The sequence below is a fragment of the Clupea harengus genome, chromosome 3, assembly GCF_900700415.2.
Source record: "Clupea harengus chromosome 3, Ch_v2.0.2, whole genome shotgun sequence".
In the NCBI taxonomy this organism is placed as follows: domain Eukaryota; kingdom Metazoa; phylum Chordata; class Actinopteri; order Clupeiformes; family Clupeidae; genus Clupea; species Clupea harengus.
In genome coordinates, this window is record NC_045154.1 from 27,082,837 (window position 1) to 27,109,579 (window position 26,743).

At 46.1% G+C, this 26,743-nt stretch overlaps 1 protein-coding gene across 1 annotated transcript; it reads left to right on the forward strand.

Annotated features, from left to right (window-relative positions):
- The first annotated feature begins 1,331 nt into the window (after positions 1 to 1,331).
- On the forward strand, positions 1,332 to 21,813 carry nuak1b (NUAK family, SNF1-like kinase, 1b). The gene is made up of 7 exons (XM_012837358.2): positions 1,332 to 2,819; positions 9,308 to 9,428; positions 12,850 to 13,001; positions 14,500 to 14,565; positions 15,031 to 15,150; positions 16,385 to 16,517; positions 16,733 to 21,813. Exons 1-7 carry the CDS (start codon positions 2,538 to 2,540, stop codon positions 17,776 to 17,778), a joined length of 1,920 nt encoding a protein of 639 aa, XP_012692812.2. The 5' UTR covers positions 1,332 to 2,537; the 3' UTR covers positions 17,779 to 21,813.
- Positions 21,814 to 26,743: the final 4,930 nt, after the last annotated feature.

Consider the following 26,743-nt stretch of genomic DNA (forward strand, 5'->3'; position numbering starts at 1 on the left):
GCGCTGCATAGTCATTAGGTCACAGAGTCGATGGGTTAGATCAAAAGATGCAAGCTCATAAAACATTAATAGAATTTTCATAGACCGTAGGCAGACACAGAATACATCACCCACATCACCCACTGTAACCACACTATTATCATCAGGGCTTGAACATGTTAAGCTCATGTTATACTAGATGCACTATTTATGGATATATCTTGCAGCCATCTGTATACAGTGTGTTTATCAGTCTGCTGCGGTTACACATATTACATTCAGTATCACTTAAAGCCCTCAAAATAAGGCACAAGTGATATGTGGAAAAATCTAATGGTTATTTCTGTTGAGCAGTTATGTAGGGTTTAGAGTGCTGTCGTGAAGACCACGATTCCTGTAGGCCACTTTGAAATGAAATGTATGATTGTTTACCACATTCTAGAACATCAGTATTCTCCACTACCTGTCTCTACAACAACAAGGCATCTCTGCCAGACAAAATCTCGAATCATCAGATTGCATGCAGTGCATGCAACACTTGAATGAAACGTTTACTTCAACTGGAAAAAAAATACATTGCTAAAGTCCTTGGATGATCTAGGCTGTCTCCTGCAGGGAGTTTGGCAATGAACTACTCAGGGCCCTGTACATGCCACTAGGAGGCACTAGATAACATTAGATTTTTGTTTTCTTGCCAGGGTGCAAATAAGGCCAAGCATTGTCTCAGATGCAAATCTTAGTCTGTTACTATTTCAGTGTGCATGATTCTCTGACCTATTGAATACAAAAACATAAAATGCACTGCATTCCTACAGCTAAGATCAAACAGGGCTGGTTTGCACTAATCGGATTCTGTTTTGACATAAGCTTCCTCTTTCCAATCATAGGATCAATTACTCTACCAAAACAAAACAGGAGCAAACAAAGGAAAACAAAAACTGACTCAGAGACTAACGTCTCCAGGTCATGTTTTTCATAATGTCTGGAAGCACTTGAGAATCACCATGGGAAGTTTTTTTTCTGAGCCTAGTGTACAGAGTTATTAAATCCAGTAGTCAGGGAAACAAAATATTCTACTTTGCCTGCTGTTGGTTTGAGTTCATGTGCAATGCATCATTTTGCTCTTGGCGTGTATTATCTGTAATGATGTTGCGTTGTATCTAAGACTGTATAAAACACTATTAACAATACACACTAATAATATACGTTCATTAAATCGTTTAGGCTACCGGATATGATGAGGTGACTGGAGGACAACTAAAAATTGATTAGTTTAAAAAAAACAAGAGGATTCACACAGCTCTTTGCACAAGAGTTTCCAGTGTAAGAGGCGTGTTAAAGTGCAGTGTGCCTTGGCTCCACTAAAACAAGCTAGCCTACTGGATGTTGTGACATACACAATGGATGTCGAATGAAGTCGTGGGACTACACGAGTGGCTTTGTGAGTTTCTTTTCTTTCACACGGACTGTTTCGACTTGCCTTTGTTACCTCTGTCCTGTTATCTCGAGCCGCAGTCCAAAAATCAGCGAGCAAGACAGGGAGTACAAAGGGAGAGAGAGAGAGAGAGAGAGAGAAGGATTTAACTCCGCCTCCGACTCGACCATCTCGCATTCTTCATACTCTCCTTTCCAGATTACAGAAGGCTAGAGAAAAGAGAGACGAACAGGGCACGCGAGAAGGGGAGTAGGATGAACATGGCAATACCCAGAACGTCTGAGCGCTTTCAATCCGATCACAACACGCGTCTGACATCGATTTGGGCATGGATCACTCGCAGCAGAGACAGAGTCCAGATGACTGACGTTACACCTGGGCTTTGGACAAAATGAGGGTCATCTACATCCAGAACGCCGGCTTCGTCGCTGCTTTCTCGGGAGGCAATGACGGTTGAGGTTTTTAGCTGTGACTTTGAGAAATTGGCTGTATTTCACGGTACATTATTATAGGCTATGCAACGCCCTTATTAACGAAGAAAAACTGGTAGATCATGCCAGTTTACGCAAAACGAAAGAGAAAGATAGCTCAATATCGTATGTATTGAGAACTGGTGTATCGTTTCGAATGACAATAGTGAGAGGTGCTGTTAAGTGGCATAGGCTACTTACCTGAGGGATTTGTTTAACATCGAACGTAGGCTAGATGGTGCCACTGGCAACATCAAGTCGCATGTTTGATTTTTATCATTGCTAGCTACTTACGATTAGACACTTATAATATGACATGTACATTATATATGACCCGTCAGTTTATAGCCAACTCATAAAAGATCCGTTCATTTTATAATGGTATAGCCTATTTAATTAATTAATTAGTCAAGTCATTTTTTTTTTTAAATGTGATAACCGACTATGTAGATTAGACTCCTTGTCTAATAGATATAACAAATGCGAGTGATCCATAGACAGTCTTAGATCTTAGATGTTAATTATAATTAATCATTTACTTCGTTATTTATTTATTTATTAAGACTATTACTAGGGCTCTTAGTATTATATTATCAATATTTGCCTATTAGAAACATAACGTTGGGGAAGAATTAGTATTAGCTTTCCTGAAAATGGAGTCAGGTTGTGCATCACCTCAAAGCGTCTCTCGTACTGAGGCTGAACCCGTTCGGTCCTCAACGGGGAAAACCGGAGGGGGCGAGTCGCCTGCGACATCACCTGCCGGCCACCCTGTGCCAGAATCACCAACAACGGGTGACGGCAGGAGAAGTTTGGGCGTTAAGAAACACCACCACAAACACAACCTGAAACATCGTTACGAGTTGCTGGAGACTCTGGGAAGAGGGACATATGGCAAAGTTAAAAAAGCCATTGAAAGACACTCCGGTCGAGAGGTAAGCCTATTGTTCAGACTCATAGGGTTGTTATTTATTTAAGTAGCTCAATGTCTCTCTTTAAGGGCATTTCATTTCCAGTAATCAATATTGCACCGTATCAGATGTCTGACTGAGTGATCATGAGTGCTGTACTGAAAAACTTGCTCCTGTTTTTGGGATTCCCTCCTATGTTCGGTGCTCCCCAGGGCCACTGTAATGCCGACAACACGCGCACTCTATCCCCCGGGGCTTCGTGCGTTAGTAAAGCCGAAGGGCAGATACTCCAAGCCAAAATCCATGGCGCTATTGATACCTCTTTATGACCCCCCCATGACATGCACGACTGAAAAAGGTCAATGAGTCTCCAAGGTGAACTACAAATAGAGCCATGAATTTGCAAATGCCAATTCCACATGTCTGTCACCTTTTGAGATGGTGATGATTTACAGCTGTGTGTAACCTTATAAAGCAGCACACTATGTAGGCTTCAGCGCTATACCAGTCTGAGTGTGTCATGCACTAGAAATATGAGTTTAGGATATGCTCTCAATGGCCAGTCGTGGATCTGTCAATGAATGGATTGAGAGATATCTGCACTATGGTAAAGTCACACTTCACACAGCACCTGTTGGGTCATTCAATATGTGTTTCAGAGAAAACGTGCCTGGGTCCTACTTTGTTATTTTTTTGACCTTCGTCTGCAGCTGTGTAATTGGTCCAGACAGCCGACCACTCTACCTTTAGCTGCAGCGAAAGTGTTCCCACGTGCATCAGAAATCGACCCCTGCACCCAGTCTGGCAGTATGAGGAGAACTTTCCATGTGTGACACATGCCAAGGGGAAAGCTCCGTTGACTGCTGACGTCCTCTGTGGTGTTTTTGAAAATGTTTGGTTGAGCGAATGCTCCCCTGACCTCTCAGGACCTGATTAACTGGTGCTCTCCACATTTTTGGCATACTATAGAATGTGTCCACCTGGTCTTGTTGCAAAGAGGTAAACAAACACATACTGTATTTCATTATTGATACGGCAAAGCCCTGGAAGGCTTGAGCACTAGGTTATTCCATCTTTATCATACATGTCACTGTATGACATGAGGAAACATACCCCTGTAGGGTTAGATCAGCATTAGTAACATTTGATTGTCATACCCCCCATGTTCTGTCCCTGATTTATTTATACTCCTTTACCACAAGCAGACGAACACATATACAAAGTGAAGTACATACACAACATTTCTGTTTCTTTATGTTTTGAGCGCCCCCTTCACTATAAATAAACTCGCACTCTAGTACACATACAATATTAATGGTACAAGTCTCACTCTCTGCCGCTGTTGTGGTTATGGGACCATGTACGATAAGCGAGATGATTCGATGCCAAACATAAATGTTTTATGGACCGTGTTATGATCCTATCACTAGTGAACATCCACTGGGAGGCCCCTGAGGGCCCCGCTTTGTTTGGGTACAGAGTTAATGTCAGTTTAAATGAGTGTGTTTCCAGAGAACAGATACCACTGCTGGTGGTGCGCGCTAAGTGGCCCCCTCTCCTTTTGCTTATGTGTACGACGTCAGACTGTTTTGTGTTTCTGGGCGCGGGGCCAGAGTCACGCTCGTATCCATCTTTTTAACAGCTGGCTGGTGGGGAGTGTGACCATTGGATAAGCCATCTAAAAATACCCAGCGTTGATTTAGCAGGGGAGGTGTGCAGTAATGGAACTTTTTCGTTTGTGGTCTTTTTGGCTTTTGAGAATGGCACGAGGTGTAGCGCAAGCCCTAGCGTTTTGGAAGAGCTTTGTGTTGTCGAGAGCGGACCTCTGGCTAGCCATTTTTTTTTCTGCCGTTTGTTATGGGCCGCTGAGGGCGACGGTGGTATTGTTGTTGGCTCATGTGGCCCTCTGATAACTGTTTCAAAACTTTCCATGGCCTCTCCTTCCAGGGTTTGTTAGTTCAGCAGAAATGACACGCTAATCCCGCTGCATTCCACCGCTATCTTGGAGACAGAGCTTGCCTTGAAGTGTCCTACCACAGCGGCAGAGGTAGCCAGTAGTAGCACAACTTGCTTAGGCTGTAGCACAACTTGCTTAGGCTGAAGAACTTGAGTGGAGGCAGTGAAAGCTGTGGCTCTGTAAAAGATGTCCAGGGCCGGAGCAGTGAGGCTTAAACAGATGATAAATGTTGCATGTGCTGATCCATCGAGTGAGCAGGGTGCATGTAATGGCCTTCCATCTCCCCTTACACCAAAGGCTCTGACAGCCAAACAGCCCTGAGCCACAGACCCCCCCCCCCCCCCCCCCCCCCCCCTCTTGCCCTGCGGTTGGTGCAATGTGCCTGGCCCTCGGTGGTACACGGTGTTCATGACCTCTGACCCAATGGGATCAGCAGAGACATGGCCATGGAAGCGATGGCAGACGAGTGAGACTGTTATGTAATGTCCCTACCTGTATTGCTTTCCCGGACCGGCCAGCTTCCTTTCAGACAGTAGATGAGATGTGCAGACGGAAGGTGGCTGGCTGGTGGTGGTGCTTAGGGAGGCTGTGGAGAGGATTAGTGTGTGTGTGTGGGTGTGTGTTTGTGTGTGTGTGTGTGTGTGTTTGTGTTTGTGTGTGTGTGTGTGTGGGTGGCTATGTGTTTGTGTGTGTGTGTTTGTCTGTTTGCTGGTTGTGTGCGTGCACGTACACGAACACGAAAAGTTTAGAATGCATCCATCTAGGACCAGAGAGGGCCGTTTCCACAGGCTGCTATTTATGTCTGAGAAAGCTTTCTCCTGCTGTGCATTTAGTTGTGCCTTTAGCTTGTGTAAGTGTTGGCTGACTATGCAGCATACGCGCTAGCTGACCCGTGTGCACGAGTGCTCTATGCTGGTGGGCACAGGGATGCTTTGGGGAGAGGCATGTGTGAAGACTCCAGGTTTGAAAAGGTTATGGTGACAGCAAGGCTAAAAAGGGGATAGTGGCACACGAAAGGGCATCTTCAGCAGGAAATGAAAGCTGCACAGAAAGTTAATATCCTGTGAGGGGGGTCTGGGAGAGCAGAAGAAGCGGGAACTAGCTTGACACTCACCGGAGATGGGCTGATTAGTATGTTCTCTATGTGAGTTGGCGAAATAACCTCACCGCACATAGATCACCTCGAGTCACACGCAGACATGAGTCAGGTTGACGTGCGTGCCATTATTGCTGTCAGGTTTATTGTTCTAGCTTGAGTGTGCCCCGTCGTCGTGATTGACTGGTGTCATTGTGTGCGGAGGATTCAACCTGCCTGTGCTCTTCAGAGATTTAAAGCTGTTACCCCCTTAGGCTGGGATGGAGAAATGAATAATGCATTCTTGCTTACACAAGCACACACTCATACAGACACATATACTGAATTACCACAAATATTCATTCAGACCCAGCCACAGAGAGGGGGAGCATGCCCACATGTACGCACACATCCATTTTTCATGGACGTATGAATAAACCATGGGAAAGAGCAGCCCTCTTGTGCCTGTCAGTGGTCCTCGTCCGTTTTAATGAGCTGAAAAAAGAATCCTGGCTCTTGTGAGCCTTCAGCAAAACGAGGAGAAGACCTTCACTTCACAACAGCCTGCCACACCTGCCAACAGGGTTTTTTTTTTGTTTGGGGAGGGGGTAGAGATGCCATATGCTATTTGGGTCCAGAAGATGCCCCCCCCCCCCCCACACACACACACACACACACCCACACACACACTTAAAGACCTACTGTAGGTGAGACTGAGGCAGCTGGGGAGCACACAATGCTGTCATGCTCAGTGAACCAACCTCACAGACAAGAGGAACAAAGGGACACAGACAGGATGAGTGTCTTTGTCAACTTTTGCATTGATGGAGTTCTCGCTTTTGTCATGAAATGAGCACAGGCATCATTAAGGCCTTTGGACAGACAAAGGCTATCTTGCACTAAGCACCTGTACCCACATTGGTGATCTTATTCCATAATACTGGTGTTTTTTTTTAGTTAGAAATAGTAAGTGAAACGCAAAAGGCAGTATTTCCATAGTTAGTTTTCAATTACCGGAGTGGGGGACTGTGGATTCCTGTGCACCGTGGTCGATTTGGCAGGGGGTGAATACCTTTGCTGTTTGTAACTTCATGAGGTAATGGAAAACAGCGCAGGTCAGCTCAGCAGTAACGAGCAACTTAGCAGGACCTCGGACTCAGTGTGGAAAACAAGGTCCCATTTCTGCTCGTATTTATATCCTCTTTTTATTCCAGGTAATCATGGTTTGGGTGATTGTGGTTTGGCGTTTTAGTATGGATGTGCACCATAATTTCATTGGCACTGTTGCAAGTTGTTGGTGTTTGCTTGTTTTGGATACAACACAGTCTCCTTCACCATGGCAAAAGGAGAGAGCAGTTGCCAAAGGAAGAATGAAGGCAGATCCACACTTAGCTGCAGCGTTGAGGGGTTGAACTTGTGGCATGGTGGTTTGGAGAGGTACTAATGCCCATAGGGCGTTTGTTAGCATGTCGTCTTTGCAATAAACCCTTACCCCCTGATGTGCCAAGTTTATTAAGGCAATATGTCAAGTTGCGCACAGCAGCAGCAGCGGCAAAGGAAGAAATATTTCTGAGTCTATGGGTCTCTTTGCCTGCCTGTGTGTGTGTGTGTGTGTGTGTGTGTGTGTGTGTGTGTGTGTGTGTGTGTGTGTGTGTGAGTAAAAGGCCTCACTGTAGCCAGAATCATACAGGGCCTCCCCCCCACCCACCCCCGGCTGCAGAAGTATTTCATCCCACCTCACCATGTCAGAAAGGCTCCACTTTATCTAAACAAGGCCAGCCAGCACATGACAGGGAGAGTGCGTACTGAGAGAACAGGAAGCAGTTGTCTCTGTAACCCCCCCCCCCCTCACCGCCATCACTTCCTCTTCCCTCAGAGTAGAGTTAACGAATCACTCAGCAGGCTATCCTCACAGGCCAATTACATTGGCAATTTCCATTGGTTCTGTCTCTCACCGGGGGGTTCTGAGTCAAGGTAGAGCTCTGTTATGTAATTATGATGCATTTGGGGGAACACATGGAACCACTGTGCCCCAGTCCGATATCATTTACACGCCGCTCTTTGAGTTCTATTAAGATATATGTCACGCTGGTCACAATTATTTAAGGGCTCTGAACTTTGGGGGCTCAGGCACTCGACAGGAAAATAACTGGTCTGCCTCACAGAAATGTGTTTTCTTTTTCTCCCCACATAGGCAGCAATGTATCAGTGTATTTTGTGAATGTTTTTTTTATGTGCTCAGGTAATGACCAGAGCTGCGCTATTGGTTTTAGTGCCAGCGTTGGCCTTGGTGCCAGGCTGCTATTAAGATGATGAATGGCAGAGCCTTAAAACAGCATACGCCTTACACATATTGCATTTTTTTAATTTTTTATTGTGACTTTCATTATTGACTGTGATGAGGACTCTCTGTTTCCAGATATGGAAAACTACATTTTGTGTGTTTTTCTCAAAGCTGCCTTTTGCTGGCAAGGGCTCTGGAGAGAGGGGCTTATGTTTTTAAACCACTTTAGCGCAACACTTGCCATTGCCAAGGAGCCACAGTGGCACTCGGGATGAATAATGGACCATGTGACTTAACTATGAGAGAGGAGTCACGCCACGAAGCCATGAAATCCCGGTGACAAAGAGGAGAGCAATCCTCACCACCCCGTAGCACCCGAAGGAGAGCACAAAGAGGCCTGCCATTAAGGCACCACGTGCCGCGTTGTTTTCCAAGCTAGCACCTTCATTTTCTCCAAAAGAGTCTCTTGAAATTACACCCTCGTGGAAGCAAATGACTCCTTTGCGAAAGGCTTTTGGCTCACAGACCTCCTAATGTCTGTGTTTAGCGGATAACAGCCGTGCAGTGGTCAAAGTACAGTCCTGTGTGGTTGGGGTTGGAACAAGGTTAGCTGAGGTGGCACAACTTTTAGAGGTGGAAGGGACAAAGGGACACTAAACAGAACACACTACACAAGAGCAGAGCTCAAGTGGAGGGTTTGTGTTTGGAAATGATTTACCATTTTTCATTAAACTTTGATTGAAACACAGTGGAGATTTAGTGTGTGTCTATCCACCATGACGCAAAAATAACTACAGTAATTTTACAATCTGCAGGCATATTCATTTCCAAAAAATCTTTTGATGTAGACTTTAAAGGCTTCATTTGTTTCAAGAAAATATGCTTTGTTTTTGATGTTATTAAATGGTTCGTTTTGTGTTATGTTATTATTTTGTGTAGGGAGAAAAGATTGTTTTGACATCTTTGAAGCAGATGCCTTTGACTCAGCTGTTTTTAACTTGATGAACAGCTACTGACCACCAGTGTCCTTGATGAACAGCTACTGACCACCAGTGTCCTTGATGAACAGCTACTGACCACCAGTGTCCTTGATGAACAGCTACTGACCACTAGTGTCCTTGATGAACAGCTACTGACCACCAGTGTCCTTGATGAACAGCTACTGACCACTAGTGTCCTTGTTCCCCTCTCCTCAGGTGGCCATCAAGTCCATCCGGAAGGAGAAGATCAAGGACGAGCAGGACATGGTGCACATTCGCCGCGAGATCGAGATCATGTCGTGCCTCCGTCATCCACACATCATCTCTATCTATGAAGGTTAGTCTCTTCCATCCATTCATCCATCTCTGTATCACTCCCTCCCTCCCTGCTTTCTCCCCCTCCTCCTCCTCCTCCTCCTCCATCCTCCTCTGTGTCTCTTTAGACGTGCGGCGTGCTGAAAAGCCTCTCAAAAGAAGATGTCACTGTGGGATCTCTTCCACAGCCTGAACGTGTTACGCCGGGTGTTCCTCATCTTGCCTAAGTGTCTGTGTGTGCGTTCGGGGGTGTGCATAGGGGGGTGTTTGAGGTTCGCCGTTCCCCACATCTTAGGGGTCTCTTCCTCCTCTACTTTTTCTGTCTTTGCTTTCTTCTTCTTCTTCTTCTTCTTCTTCTTCTTCTTCTTCTCTTCCTTCCCCTTGCCCGTCCATCCTCTTGATCTCGCTGCCAGACATCTGCTGGTGTTTACAGTGCTGCAGCTGCTAGCCAGACCTGGCCTTGAGACAGTGGGCTAGTCTTTCAGCCGTCTGACTCCATACTTCTGGGCTCCTCCATAGCCCTCTACAAGAGCTCACCCCTGCAGCAACAAAGGCTCACGGCCAAAACGCAGACTAGCAACGAGAAATACACATCCAGCAAACAAAAAATTGCTCACTTGATGTAGTAAGCATATTTGAAATGGCATGTTTGTGTTGTGCCTGCATACATGCGAGGGTCTGTGTGTGTATGACGTGTTTGTAATGTGCTTAATCAGCAATCCAACAGAACCCAAATCATTTTGAAAATTCATCTGAAACTGAAACATGGTTCCGACACCATACAGGGGAGTCCTCCGATTTGCTGCTACACAGAGAATCGAAGTGAAACTCAACCCTACAGGGGAAAGATCTGAAATGGGAGCCTATAATCAGGGCTCTCTGGCTGGAAGACTGCCCCAGCTGCTCTGCTCTCCCTCCGGGCTACACCCTGTGGAACACTTTTTCCTTTTTGTGCCACGTCAGGGCTGGCATGCTGCAAATTAGCTGACGGCGCTTTCGCTCGCTCAGTCGCTCTCAAGAAAAAGAGGTCGGCCTCCGTTTTTATTAAACCCTGAGTGTTTCTGAAGAGCGGCCATATTCACCACTGCCGAGTGTCATAAGTCAGCGTGTGTTGTGGTTGGCCCGGTTTGTGAGTCTGAGAGAATGATTAGGAGAACAACCCCCTCTAAATGAGGCCTTGGAGTCAGTCTGCTAGTCCTATAGGAACAAGTTCGTTGTCTGCCTTCCATGCCAGTGCCACAGGTTTTTTTCACTCACTCTCTCTCTCTCTCTCTCTCTCTCTCTCTCTCTCAGAGGCTGCCTGGTTTCTGGTGTTTCTGTTAAATAGTGTTTACTGTTGTGGGCTGGCTCACCCCCAGAATAACATTGGAAACGTATAGACACAGAAATGTGTATCCGGCAACACCCGTGTCAACATTTAACTACTTGTGTGAGACAAAGTCGAACCAGATGTGAGCGAGGATTGATTTCGTCCAGCACGTTCTGCATCCATCAGCATGTTGCAGGCATTTCTGCTCATTTGCCTTGTCGCCAGCAGGATAATTCATAACCCTGTAACCTCATTTTGAGATTCATTTGTGGAGCAGTTTACACCCCAAACTCTTAAAGCTGTAACCCCAAACAAGTGGACAAAGAGAAAAAAACTTGCATTTTTTCCACTGACTTAAAAAGTATCAACCCGGACTGTAACTCCTGTCCAACTTTACATCCTATTTAGGCCACATGAGCAATATTAGTGTAAGGTTGGTATACTTTCTTCATAATTGTCATAATAATTAGGGTAATTATGCATTACCGGATCAGCAGTCATGTTGTATTGATTCACCACAGAGTAATTACAACATGGATTAAACAGAATGTAAATATAAGTAAGAGCGAGGGCATTGTAATCTGAAGTGTGGTTGAAAAGCCCCCTCAGAAAGCAACACATGGGCGCAGTGCAGTGAGTGGCATCCGGACAATGGGTGCTAATTACCAGGCCCCTAAGAAAAGCCCCCAGAACAAAGGAGGAGGAGGAGGGGAGCAGGGCGATCAGTGCCCAGCCGGCTGTGTCTAATGGCGGTTATGTAAGCCAGGTAATTATCCCATGAAGCGAGGCGAGGGGGCCACGAGGGTCAGCGCTAATGAGTGGCCGCGCAGAGTGGCAATCGGACCCTCTCCTCTCCGCCGGTCGCCTGGGGTCACAGTGGCACCAAATCAGCCTCGCTGCACGTGCGCATTCCTGCCCGAATCCGCGCCTCAGAATGGAGGTCAGAGATGATGATCGTAAGTGTGGGTTGTGTAGTGTGAGCCCAGCACTAGCCAGTGAGGCTGAGGCCAGTGGCCCCTTCCCGGTGGGAGAGAGGAGCGGACGCACAGTGACGCACTCCTTGGCAAAACTCCACAATCCACACTCCCTGGACAACACCCCCCCACCCACCCCACCCCTTTTGCTCACAAGACTCCTTGGCTTTTGGTTACCATGGTAACGGGTTCTGCCCCTGCTCCACTGGGTAAACAACCAGAGGCGGGAGAACCATCCAGACCCATATCACCACATGAAGAAAGGGTACTAACATGACATCTCAGGTGCTGGGGAAGACACATAGAAAGCTAAATATAAAGTTAGTTATTTAATAACTAATGGAAAGCAGATGGCCAAAACCTGGTATAGAAGATATCCAAAAAGTCAGGGAGAGAGCACACACTGTGCTGGGCTAATTGTGGCTGACTTCGGTTCCAGCTACACCGCAGCCCACACCCCATCCCCCCACTCCACCTCACGAGGCCATGTGAAAAGGTGCTTAGCGCCGAGGTCAGGAATGTGAGAGATGGCTGCCGTGTGCTCTGACACGATGAACAGCCGGTGATTTACTGTCCTGGGAAACAGACGTGCGCCTCGCCAGACCCCCACTTAAGCCCCCCACCCACCCCACTCGCTCTACTCCCCTCCTGGACAAGAAGGCCCAAAACACAGCACCTCCCAGCAGTGTTGTCAGAGCCCCATGCCAAACACGTGAGGTGGGCCGCTGATGTCATGGCCAGAGGAGCATGGAGATGTGTTTAGCCTGCTGGAAGGCTGAAGTGGCCCACTCTTCCAGCGAGCAGGGTGGGGCACTCTTTAAACTCCAACCAGTTTATATTGGCGTGCTGAGAAGATTTGCCTGGAATTTAAATTGTATGGCTGTGATATGAAACAATACGAATGAAGGTGTTTTTGTGAAAGGTGTTGTTATACTAGAGAACAGGCTCCAATGACCACCAACAGAGTGTTATAGAAATGTGACAGTATGAGTTTCATATTAATTGTGGAGCAATTTTTACATACATGTCATTGCCAGGAGCTGCTGTTTTGGGCTTTTTACTAGTCACACGTCACCAACTAACCTTTTCCTCTTTTTTGCCTCCTAAAGTAGTAACCTGTACTTATACGTGTCTTGTCCTCTTGTCTTTTCTCCCTGCAGTGTTTGAGAACAAAGACAAGATTGTGATTGTTATGGAGTACGCCAGCAAAGGCGAGCTGTACGACTACATCAGTGAGCGACGCAGGCTGAACGAGCGTGAGACTCGACACTTCTTTCGACAGATAGTCTCTGCCGTGCACTACTGTCACAAGGTACGCCTGGCCTCAAATCTCTAACCGCCTGGGTTCAAGCAAACCAAAAAAATGGGACTTTTTCCAAGCATTCACTATACAGGGGAGAGAAAGAATCCTGACCTTAAAAAAGACCTTACACTAAGCAATCCATTATGGAAGCCAGAGCTTATTAAAAAGGTAGGGGGAGGGGGACATCAAAAGCCTTTTTCCCCATGTTTATGACAGACCATCAACCATTTCTGTCTCAGTGGGTCCACCCAAGGGTTCACCCCAGGCCCTGTGGGTCTGTCTTCATGGCAAAATGTGCAGTTATTTAATAAAGCCTAGCGAAGACGTCAGCTCTGTAAGTATGTTATTCTTGGCCCCTTCCTGATTTGGGAGGAATCTCCATGTGACAGCGTGATGAATAACAGTCCTGCGCTGTCGATAGCCCATCGGGCTGTTCACCATTGCTGTCCATCATGTAGTAAGCCTAGCACAGGGCCAGCCAAAAAACCAGCAAGCTAGAGTGAGTGTTTCTTCTCAGAGCCATTGATTTCCTTCCTCCCCACTCCACCCTGTGATTGGCTAGCACTGTTCATCTTTTCTTGGCTCCATCCTGTCTTGCCACCCCCTGACCCACTGCGTACCTTCACTAGCTGTGGCCCCTGCCCTGCCCGTACTCTGGCAGGAACCCTTCCCACAGCTCCCTCCCGCAGGGACAGGCTCTTGGTGGGCTTGCCCATTGTCATCTTCCCTACAGCTGGGGGAGCGGGTGATGTCATCCCCCTGGCCGGGAGAGCTCCAGACAACATGGTGTACAGAGGGATGAGTCACCGTACGCAACAGTGCTGGTGGTGTGCTCTGTGTGTGTGTGTGTGTGTGTGTGTGTGTGTGTGTGTGTGTTTGAGTGTGAGTGTGAGGTGAGTGTGCCTGTGTGGGTGTGTGGGAGTGAGTGTGCCTGTGAGGGTGTGGGTGTGTGAAGTGAGAGAGAGAGAGGCATTGTGGGTGGGGGCTGTAGTCACAGGGTGGGGTACGTATGACTGACATAGGAAAGAGGAGCAAAAGCTAAGGGTGTCAGTTCACAGTCCATCTGCTCCAGTGAACTGCATGTGAACATGTGTGCTCTCTTGCGGCCAGCCAGTATAAAGCGCATGGTGCGTAGCCACAGCCCTAATGAGCTCTCTCTCTATTCCCCTGGTCAAATGACTGCATTTCCATCACTGCGCCCCACATGTTAATGGCTTCAAACAACGAAAACTATTTTCTTAATCCAGAGCTGTTGTGAGAACATCCTTTACACTGGCGCATAATTATAGGCTCCCTTTCAGAACGCAGATGTTGGGTTGCACAGATATACCACTCTCAACATTACAAAGAGATACATATGAAATGTCACGGTTTCTCAACTTGTATGCCAATTATAAAGTAATTTGTTGGTTTGTGTGCGTCTTGTGATTTGACATCAAGTATGTGAAACAAATCGTATGGTCATGTCCACTAACGTATCATTATTATTTCCTTATGTCTTTTTCAGAATGGCGTGGTGCACAGGGATCTGAAACTGGAAAACGTGCTACTAGATGAAAACTGTAACATTAAAGTAAGCATGACTCAATCCCCTTTCTTCAGCCACAGTTCAGTGCTGACATCATTCGCTTGCTCAGTGGCTCGTCTAGCCGGACAATGCCACCTGACCCTTGACCTCTCCTCCCCCGTCACAGTGTTTGGTCTGGGAGGAGAGCCTCTATCTGACAGTAGAGGAGGATAAGGGCAGGGGTGGGGTGCTGAAGGCTCAGAATGACAGGAACCGATGGTGTCAGTGGGTCACTCACCCTTCATGATTCATAAACTGGGAGGACAACCATGAGACAATATCTTTGATTACTTAGCCTACTTAGCAAGAACGTGCGGAGCCAATGTAGATCAAGTGCTGTGTGGAAGAATCTGCCTGGTTTGTGGGAGACTGCTAGATAGTGTGACACGATGTGTGTGGAAGACCAGTAAATGTAGTTGATTACTAAACTTTACTAATGTGCTTCATGTTGTGTTTGTGTCATCTGAACAGATTGCTGATTTTGGCCTTTCCAACTTGTACCACAAGGACAAGCTCCTGCAGACATTCTGTGGGAGTCCGCTGTACGCTTCGCCAGAGATAGTCAACGGGAGGCCCTATCGTGGCCCTGAGGTTAGACATCCCTCTGACCCAGAATTCAGGAGTGTAGCCGTGTTCCCCCCCATGCCACAAGGAACCAGAGAGAGAGAGAGAGAGAGTAGTTCTAATCTCCAGGACCTTCCCCCTTGGGGGTTCCTCAGTGATGAAACAGAAAGTTACTGAAGCGTCAGCACTGAGGCCTTTGAAGGGATTATCCCTCCGCAGACCCCCAGAATCAGACCCAAAACAGCCCCAGATTCTCAACCGGCGCACCACAGATGGTGTCTCTGCAGGCCCTTTGAAGACTTTATGGTTGTTGTGCTTTGGACGTGTGTCCTTACAAACGCGTCTAAATGAGTTACACAGCCATACAGACTTTATAGGCAGAGCCTGTGGTCCTCCTGAAAGTTCCATTGGTTAGGCCAGGCCCTAAAAAGAAACTAGCTTTATACAAGTCCGCCGCTGATTAAAAAGCAATCTCAAGGCGTTGTCAAAATTATAGCAGTTGTATACTTTAAAACAAGTGTAATTCCTATTTTAGACCCAAGCCGAACCTTTAAATTTTCTATAATTTGCTGTAATTTACTTCTGGGTAAAAAAAAAACAGCAACGAGATCAAAATCACAATGTCAAAAAATCCAGTGGGAAAAAGCCGCAAATTATAGCCAACTCTGGAAATAAAAACAGAGTACAATGGAGCTCCCTCCATCGCTAACAAATTGACAGGAAGGCAGAAAGTGCAACAATCCAAAAGGAAGTCTAATCACTCCGGTCCGTCCTATCTGATTCCTGAATCCTGACACCCACCAGACCAGGGCAGTGTTCCCAAGAGCAGGCTACTCTACTCTAACCTCGTTTAATCAGTAACTGTCAAGATGTCCAGGCATTTCTTGATGGCAGAGCCTCTTCCGTCAGTGCTGGCCCGTTTGCTCGAGTCTCAGTAAGACTTATGTAACCTGCCCTATACGTGCTGAGAGAAATCTGTTGCATAATGTCTGGATGGGGAACGGAAAGTCTTATTGTAAAAGATTTGTTTATCAGCCCAAAAATGTTAAAGGGCTGCAGTTAGCAGCTCTGCTTTTGTTATCAACTATTAACCAGGACACAATGGGCAACTTAACTCTGTCGTGTTAAACAATGACTATCATAGTGTTTGTAGAGGACCGTTCAGATTATGAAATCCTATGGTCAGTTAAGCTCAGATCCTATAAATGATGTTATTGTTTCAGCACGGATAAAGATGGCTAATGTCCACTCTTCTCCTCAGGTGGATAGCTGGGCGCTGGGTGTGCTGCTGTACACTCTGGTCTACGGGACCATGCCTTTTGATGGAGGAGATCACAAAAACTTAATTCGACAAATCAGCAATGGGGAGTACAGGGAGCCTACTCAGTCTTCAGGTGAGGAATGCTATTACTAATAATACACCATTAAAGGGTAGTTGGGGGACGTTTCAGTATATACTTCTTTCTGTATATATTTGTAAAATTGTTCTCAACACTGTCAGATAATCTTCTCTACATACAGTATATTTTGGAAATATGTTGTGTTATATGCTGTGACAGCAGCTCACTTTGTAAAACTTTTTTGGTTTGGTTTTGTTTTCCTCTGACAGACGCCCGCGGTCTGATCCGCTGGATGCTGATGGTGAACCCCGAGCGGCGGGCCACGGTGGAGGACATCGCCAACCACTGGTGGGTCAACTGGGGCTGGAAGAACAGCGTGTGTGACTGCGAGGCCCAGCGGGACGCTGGCTCCCCCATGCTGGCTCGTTTCATCGACTGGCAGAACCGCGCAGATCCCCGGCCCGCCAAAGCCACCCGCCCCGAACCACTGCTGCTCGTCCGCCAGCGACCCAAGAAGTCCAAGAAGGAGAATGACGCAGGGGCGCCCCACTGTGGCGGGGAGGACAACCTGGAGCTGAAGCGACCCAAGGGGATCCTGAAGACCAGGCCATCAGACGAGCAACGCTCCCCCAGTCCGGAGGAGATACATTTAGGTCCTGCTGCCGAAGTTCCAAAAGGGGACTTGATAACTGGTGCTAAAGAAGAGGAAGAGGGGCCTCCGCTGACAGGAAGCTCACCCACTAAAACGGTGCCCAGTCTACCCAAGAAGGGCATCCTGAAGAATAACCAACAACGGGAATCAGGGTACTACTCCTCACCAGAGCGCAGTGAGTCCTCCGAGTTGCTAGGGGGCAGCATCACGCCTCTCGTGGCCAGCTCACCACCGAAGAGGGCTGTGGGCAGAAAGGGAATCTTGAAACGCAATGGCAAGTACTCCACCTACAGCGCCATGCCATCCATGAGCGTACTGGGCGAGCCGCAGTCCGCCGACGCCGGCTTGTCCCGCAGCCAGAGTCGCCCATCCAGCATCGTGGGCGAAGACAGCGTTGTCCTTGCCAACAACTCGTTCAGCGGAGCGGAGTGGCCTCCCTCTGCCCCGAGGCCCAACATCCGAGGCTGCGCGTCCGCCGAGAATCTGCTTCAACTGGCCAACTTCAAGGGCCTCCAGACCGCGCCACCTCTCCCCGGGGCCAAGTTTGGTCGTGGGCCACGGGGATCCCCCGGGGACAACAGCAGCTTCTCCCTGCTGGGTGACCTGGATGATATGACTCAGGTATACCAGCAAGCCCTAGACATCAGCAGCAACCTGACCTAGAGGTGGAGACGAGAGAAAGAAAGAAAGAAGGTGAAAGAGAGGTAGAAAAGAAAGAGAAGGGAGGGACAGATGGAGAGAGAGGGAGGAGGGCTGGCCGGTGGTGCCATGTGACTGGTTGTGGGAGGGTATGTGAATGTCTTTGTGTGCTTTATAATGACGACCAGTGTGGTGCTGGGATATGCTGAAGGGGAGAATAGCTGTCCACTGTGGGATCAAATCATGCAGGAAGCTATACTCACAAACACACACACACACATACTGTAAGTCTCAAGGACGAAAAAAAAAAGAGTAGGGGAAAGTGAGATGTGCTATAATGAGATTGGCCCACCCCGGTCCGTCTCCCTTGCTCAAGTGCTGCAGCCAAATGTTTACATGTTCATTTAAAACCAAGAGGTAGAATCACAAACACAAGACACCATACAGTGGTTGGCTCTCAGGAACAGGAGGGTAAAACTGCTCATTGAGCAAAGAGAGTTAAACTGAGTTTACAAAGGCACCTTAAAACTCACCCAGAGCACATGTTTTTGTGATCTTTACTTCCTGTAAAAGAGTTAAAAAAAAGAAAAGAAAAGAAAAAAAAATCAAACCAGGGTCTTGCTCCAAAAGAACTATCATTGTTAATTATTTATTAATATTTAGCCTAGATGTAGTGATACAAAACTGGTGTGGTCTGGCTGTACTGGAAGAGTGAATAAGCTCAATGTCTCCAATCCCTTTGTATGGAATTGACATATATGATTATTGTGTTATTCAATTAAATGACCTAGCATATTCGATATATCTCGAGGACCGCTTATGTAAAACAAAAGGTCACATATATCACAACACATATATGTCCTATATATATATATATATATATATATATATATATATATATATGTATGTATAAATATATATATATATATATATATTAAAAAAAGAAACATATGTATGATATGTATGGGACTATGTAGGAAGTGCCTTTTTTCGATTCATATGAAATTATGTATGTCATTTCCTAAAAGTGGAGAGAGAGATGCCAGGTTAAGCCATCACCAGATGTGCTCTTTGAGTTGTACTGAATGTGGAAAAGACCCAGGACCTCGAGGCACGGAGCCTCTCTTAGGGATGTCAAAGGTGACAGTGCCAAACAGGATCAGTAGATACATCTGCAACCCCAGTCTGTACACAAGCCATGTTGTCTTCACTACTTAGATTTCACTCATGCCATTTTTTTTACGGTTTCATTCACACAAGACTCAGACAGCGACATGAATATAAAGAGAACTCGCTCTCTCTCTCTCTCGTGCCTTATTTGTTTTCCCTTGGATACCCGTTCCGGGCGGTCTCATGATTGGACTCAATTGCTGGTAAAACACTCTGGACACACTCACCTTAACCAAGGTTTACAAAGGTAGAAGTCTCAGACACACTCTCAGTTCCTAGGAATGTTCTTTTGGGGGGGGGAATCATAATTTGCTTTTCCACTTTGTTTTGTCTGGAGGGCCCTGAAGGAGACCTTCTGGTTTAAATCCCCCCCCCCCCTTTTGTCTTCGGAGGCGCCATTTCCATACCGATTGATTAGTAGCCAGAAGAGTGAGCAGGGGTGATTATGGTCCAGGAATTTCATTTTTGCGTGATGTTCAGTTTGTTATCACAACATGTCACAAGTGAACTTTGAAACTCCAGACCTGTTTCAGGAAAAAAAAAAAGTCAAGTAAACAGATTTGCTGGAAGGGAGTGATGAGATGACAAATTCCACAGTCGTCAGACATGTTGGCACAAGAGATCTTATCAGTGCTAGACTTTGTGGCCTCTTCTGTGTTTGTCACCATCCCTTATTCAGTGTGGCAAGACATTTAGTGAAATGTGCTTTTCGGTCTAAGTGCAGTAGATTTCGGAAAGAAGAAGTCTTCTTTTTTTTCTTTAGTTTTTTTTTCTTTAATCTTTGGAAGAGAAATAGAAAGTCTGAGTGATGTAGAAGTCAGTGGTGTAGAGAGAGAAATGGTTAGAGTATCACAGTAAGTTGGTGTAAACAGTAGAAGGAAAGAGATGGTATGGACTAAGGTCCTAACTAGAATGAGTTTGTTGTTGCCTTTGTTAGGCCGCATAGGAAAGAAAGAGAAACGTAAGTGTTGATGTAATGAGTAGCAAAAGAAAGTAGCAATATGAGAGACAAATGGAAAGTTTACTTTGACGCCAAAGAAGAACGAAAGCTTTAAGTTTACTAGTTCATTTAGAAGTGTGCAAATGTACAGTATGTTAGAGATAGTACTTCAGTTGAGTAAAAGAAAGATTTTTGTTTTGAGGAGCCTTATGTTTTGCCATTCTGGAGTGTGGATGAGATTTGAGTTTGTGAGCCACAGTTTGGGTGGTCAGCAGAAGGGGGGATCAGGGATGTCTCCAGTTGGATTGATATCTGCACCCTGTCACTCTTGGTGTAAACCTCCTCGAGACAGATAACCCTCTTTGCACACCAGACCAAACCAAAGCAAAAGAGTCGGAGCCCATTAACGAACGACTATCCCTCAATAGCCATTACTGCAGACGCAACACAGGTCATAAACACGCTTCCCATGAGTGTGTTCTTGAGGTTTAGGGAGAGTGAGCTTCATGCCACAATGCATTCTGTTGTAAATAGAGGGGTACAGAGAACTACAGTACCTGAAATTGTGAAATACTGAGTACCGTGATAGGAAGCTCATTTTGAAGAGTCTTGACCACCAGTATATGCAAACCCTGAGAAGTGAAAACTCACTGCGTACATCCAAAGGCTCAAGCGTGCGACAGAGGTCCTGGGTATTGTTCAAAAAGAGACACCCATTGTGTATCATATTCTATTGCATTTTTTTTGTATTGCATCGTATTGTCAACTGGATTTACAGTGATAAAATTATACTATGTTAGTATTTTAAAAATACTTTTCTGTTTTTGATTCTCCAAAATATAGAATCTTTATATTGCTTTATGTTATGGCAGAACCCAGTATGTGTTCGTTCGAGTCTAGTTATAGTCAGAGGCCCCACCCCCTCCACACATTAGTCCATGGCTTGTGAGGGAGTAGTGGGTTAGACCATGTGGTTTGTCAGTGTGTGCACATCATGTGCAAAGTGAATGAGCAGCTGCTCTGAGAAAAAGTCCCGGCGAACTGGTTAAAACCAGGGTTAAGGGTGCAGTGAGCCATTTTTGTTCTGCCCTTGTTATCATTCATTCTACTGACCTATTGACATTGAACGGGGCCTCTTTAAAACTCACCTCTGTTTTTACATCATTATGATCATTGTCCATACAAGGGATATGAGAGACGCTTGTCTTGTTAGCAGAGTCTTGGCACTGTTTTTAAAATGAACGCCACACTGACGTGCCATGTCCAAGACTACACAAAGCCACACTTAGCACGAGATACTGTATGTCTTCGCTCAAACAGAGTAACTTTAGAGCAACATCAGGTCCCGAAAGTGAGTAGACAGATTCATAGACCATGCTTTCTGCCAAACTGGAAATAACTGGTGCATACTCATTAGTTAGCAGAGGGCCTAATCATAGGAAAACTTGACTGGATATTGTTATGACAATAATAATAATAATAGTATTATGTTATTTAAGTATTATTTTGTTACGGTTCATTACTATTGTTGGCTGAAGCCACGATTTATCTTTTTTTTTTTTAAGTTTATTTTTTTCTCTTCTTGAAAACCTGGACTGCCAAGGTGATTTGTGTTCAGTGCCTTTGCTATCTTTTATGATCATGATCATTCATTTTTTTGATAAAGAAAAATAAATACCATTGTGTTTTTATACGCCTATTTATTGGTAGGGAAGCCATGTTTGACTTAATGCTACTTACTCCATGCCCAACTCAAACCTGTATTCAGACATTTGTATATGACATAAATTGTGGTGACGGTAGAGAGCATGTTTTTACTGTGCGTTTAGGGAATTGATGGTGGTAGTTTGTAGGTGAATGGGAGATGGTAAAAGATGTGTCCTCCATTTATGTTCATTCAATCAAAACCACTGTAACACCAACTTCAATAAAATGGAACATTTCAAGGATTTTTTGTGTCTTTGTGTGATTTGTCTGATTGTGTGTCAGTTTACTCTAAATCACAGTTAGAGTTACATGAGTATGTGTGTAATGTACCTGTGTTTGCATGCACTTACAATCAGGACCTTCAACATGTTGATCTTGTGATGAATGTAAAACAGAACAGGCATGTATGAGACAATAATCCACGATCGAATACACCCGTAAAACAGATTCTTGTACATCTGCAAACTAAATTAAAAGGAGATCAAAAGAGAGGAATCTATTGGAGTGGAGAGAGATAAATAACAGAGAGTAAAAAGAGTAATGGACGTGGGGGTGGGGACGAGTTGCATGGCGCTATGGGGAGGAGTTAGCTCTAGCTGTAAAGGGAGATGACAGCCTGCACGGGCTTAATTCGATCCACATTTGAAGGAGTGGGCGGCCGTCTGGCTGAGACTGACTGGCTGGCTGGATGGAGTCTGATGGGCTCCGAGGCCCCAAACGCGGAGGAGCAGGGGAGCACTGCTGGCTCGTGCTGCACGAGTAGAGAGGCTTCCCAGAGACACGCACGCACAAGTCCATCCGGCCGGGTTCCAGGACAAGGGCCCGGCAGAACCCAAACTCCCACGGCGCTAACACAGCAGCAGCAGCAGCAGCAGCGTTCCATCCTCACTCACTCAGCACAAACAGAGCTATCAGTGCGCTGGAAGGCCGTGGTGGCCAAGTGGCAATGTGTATTTCTGCGAGGCATGATCCAGAACATTCCAGTACAGTACAACCCCTCAAGGTTTGGTGAGATTGGTGCCGCTGAGCGCCTGAAGGAATCCCAGGTGCACTGTGATGCATTGTGTTGGCACGAATGTCTGGGTTTGTTCCCCAAAGTGAGAGAGAGAGAAAAAGAGAGAGAGAGAGAGAGAGTGCTGAGGGGGATGAATAGAAGGAAGCAGAGAATGAAAGTGAGTCAGTGTGTGAATGAACCACAGAGAATTCACCGGGCCTCCCTTCTTTTTTCCCCCCGATACTCTGATATGCACGGCCTCCGTCTGAATCATATCTGCACTATCAACACAAACATGAATCAGAATAGAAATAGTCATTCTCAGTCTTGATACAGCAGATTCAACAAGTTTGACCTGGTTTTCACCACATTCTTTTTTTTTTTCCAAGGCCAAAATCGTGCTTCCTCTTGACCTTCAAATAAAATGCAGCTGGTGGACCTTTTCACCCCTTTGTACCCCCCTCTCCACAAAGCCCCCTTTTCTTCAAAAGAGTCTGTAAAGCAAGGTCTAGATGGAGTCAGGAGCTGAGGTTGGACTCTATAACTGGCTTCCAGACCCCTTGTTTGAAACCCACAGAACTGGAAGTTGACACTCAATACATCAGCAGCTATATCCCACAGCCTCGCAAAACCACTTCAATGCCGTCTGGCGTATCTCGATAGCCTTCATCGCCACCACTGACCACTGGGCAGATACCGGGGACACAAAGATTAAAGCAATGCTCATGAGCGCCCCAGGGCTCAATACAACTCCTCGTTGACAGTAGCAGCTTTCACACGGCAGCTCGAAGCTCTAAGGAGTGAGCAGGCGAGGGCCGCATTTCTGCCAGTGGAGCAGAAAGTGGGGGAGGAGAAGCAGAAAATGGGCGCAGTCAGTGCTTTTTGGCTTTGGGGTGCATTTGGCTGCAGAAGCGAGCGGGATATTCCAGACCTTCGGTTTTAATGGCGGAGGCTGGAAAACCAAGCTGCCCCGCTCATAGCAGGAAAAACAAACAGGCGAATGAACGAACGAGGAGTAGAGCAGGAACAGTTTCGTTGAGAGAGTTGAGAGTGCTTTTTGGAGACGTCTCAACTGGGATCGCTTTCAAAGGGCCCGCGCAGCTTGCGTGGGTCACAGATTCAACGCCCTCCTTAGCTCTATCATTTGGAATGGGGATGAAGTAAAGTCCTCCCTATCCAACACACACGGCTCGTCTCCTTTCTTTCTCCTCTGTTTTCGGGCTCCTCACTTTCTTTCCCAATCCAAGCCTCCTGTCCACGTCGCTATTTTTAGCCACCGTGCTGCTATTCTGGAATTCGGTGCTGACTGGCTGCCACTGGATGTCTGGGCGGCGATCCTCTCAGGAATGTCTGGCCCGCTCTCAAACCACTACAGAGGCTGAGCCCAGGACTGCCGGGTCCTGCCAGAGCACTGGAGTTAGCAAGGGCCCCCAGCTCAGAGAGGGAAGGGGCGGTGGGGGGTGGGGGTATGGGGGGATTGGGTTGGAGAAAAAAGTGCAGATGGATCTGCTTTTTCTGTAATATGTCTGCTGTGTATGAGCGTGTCTCTGTGCGTGTGTGTGTGAAAAAGACAACAAAAGCAAAGACAGAGTGAGTGAGAGAGAGGGACACTTGGGAGGGGAATAAGTCATGGTTGCCTATGTGGAAATTTGTCTGTGTAAGATGGAGCTGGTCTTAAACATTTACATGCATTTCTGTGTGTGCAAAAACAATTAATAAATAAATGCACTCATAATTTGTCAGCTTCATTGTTGTCTTTAACAAAAATAGCCTCTATAAGCAAGTGGTCAAGGACCTCTCTTTGTGTATGTATGCATTTTTGCAAACACATTTATGAATGCAGAAATCCATGTTTTATTTAGAGGTGTTTTTTAAGGACAACAACAACAACAACAACAACAACAACAACAAAAACCACTGATAAGTCAAGTCTAATAACATCCAGCCCCCCTGTTGCTTCTGATAGTTGAGATTTATTCATCTGTGTACGATGCCTTTGAAATGGAGGCTCCAAAAACACACATCAGTGAGGTAGGTCTGCGCTGACTGTGAGTTCCAGATGCTCCTACTGTGCCAAGTTTGTAGAGACTCCATAATACAAGCTAGAGATATTTATAATTAATCAATTTAGATTTACAGTGAGAGGAAGCAGAGCAGTCTCTTTCTCTCCTCCTTTTCTCTTCCCCTCCCAGGCCCAACTCACATATGTGAAGAATCAAATATTGAAATAAAGAGAAAAAATGTTATAAATAAAGGGGAAGGAAACCACTGGATGATAAAAAACAATCATTTTTCAAAACCGAGCCATTTACGAGATATGCAGACAAGAATGAGCAGATTGCTTCTCACATAAGTTGACCCCCAAACCTGTCCCGAAATGAAAAACTGTTTGAAAGGAAGTAGGCCAAATTGTTGAGGTTGCGTTGGGCTATTGGGTGTTGTGGTTAGCCTACTTTCTCTATTCTTCCCCATGCTGTGTATTTTGGACTGCTTGTCTGGTCGTGTGAGCATGTGTGCCGTTCTTCGGTGCTCAAGTCCTCTCCAAATGCCAGCAGGCGGATTTCAGTGCATGCATAACCCCCTTCTCTCCGGAACAAACTCTGACAGCGGTTTGCATTTCTTTAGGTGTTTTTCATTTGTCATGGTCTCGTTTACCGTGACTGAAACCTCTTGGCAGGACAGACCGGCTCTGAATGAGATTTACCTGTGACCTGTGTCTCTTCAGCAGCTAAATAAATACATTCGTTCTGAAAAGGCAAAAAAAGAAGGAACGGCACAGGAATGTCTTTTTCAGTTCAGTATTTACTTTCGAGAGCATGCTCGAGAGTTGTCATTTTTCTCTCTCTTTCTTTCTTGGTTTTTAACTCGCCACAGCCTCTGCTTCTGGATGATTATGTGCCTGTGATGAATGAATGTGCTTTAACACACCAGGAGCGTGAAACATGGCCAAGCACCATTTCCACTGAAGAGTTTCAACTAAAGTTGCCTTACACTACATGCAATTTTACAACATTGTGACAATTCGTAGACTATATATATATTTCAAAATAGTTCGATAAAATTGTTTATCAAGTCTCGATAAACATTCGGTGCCGCAACAGAAGCACGGAAGATCTGCAGTCTTGCATTTGGATAGAATGAGACAATGAAAGGATGCTACACTGAATTTGTAGAAGAAGGTGAACACTGCTGCCCTCCCCACTTGAACCAGAGGGGTACAAGAGCCCAGCAGACGAAGCTTGAACAGACTATACCAGCCAGTCTGCTGGAAGAGTACAGGGTCTGTGCTGTAATTGGCCGTAACCCACTACCAGGAGCTGAACCTCCTTTTTTCTTTTGAATTTTTCTTTTAGACCCCCCCCCCCCCGTTTCACTCTCATCCTGTCCCCGTCTCCTCCCTCCGTTTAAGTACAAATGCAGCAGAATGGGCTCAATGCATCTCCCAGCTGAGGTACATTCCTTTTGGTTTCCACTTGTGTCTGCCTCTCCTTTTTTTTCTGGGTCAGTGTTTCTGTGATTAAATATATAGTTTATTCTTTTCTCTCTCTCTCTCTCTCTCTCTCTCTCTCTCTCCTCTTTCCTATGCTTTTCTTTTCCATTTGTTTTTCCTCTCCGACTTTCCTTTTTTGAAATAAAGTTAAATGTCACCCGTATAAAAGGGGCGGTGGCATTTATGAAGGGGCCATTTCGCAGACGGCTGATGATGAGAGATATTCTCCGTCTTTTAGTACATGGGAAAGGAGGAGAGTGGAAAACCTCTGCAGGAGATGTCGGCAGCGCTGTGATGTCGCGCGCAGTGCTGTGGTGCCAGCGAGTTCAAGCTCAAGCGGCGTGAATGGTTTTCCTCAGCCCCTCCGATGTAAGAACGCTGGAATAAATATCATTTTACCAAATGAGCTCTAAAGCCTGTGAACGCCCCTTCTATCTCCTATTCTTCCTATCTCTTCCTTGCTCCAGTTCCAATAAACACTGGTTTCATTCCTGCTTACCTGCTAACAGTGAGCTGGCCTCTCTGACCCCTGCGTTTCGTGTATGAGGTGACAGGGGATTGATGCCCGGAACAGGATCCAGCTGTGAAGGCCTCTCCAAACTGTCGATCAATGCCAATCCCAACGTATCATTTCCTGGCCCCGCCCGCCCCACCCCCCCATAACCCTGACCCTGTTGTTTCGCCATCC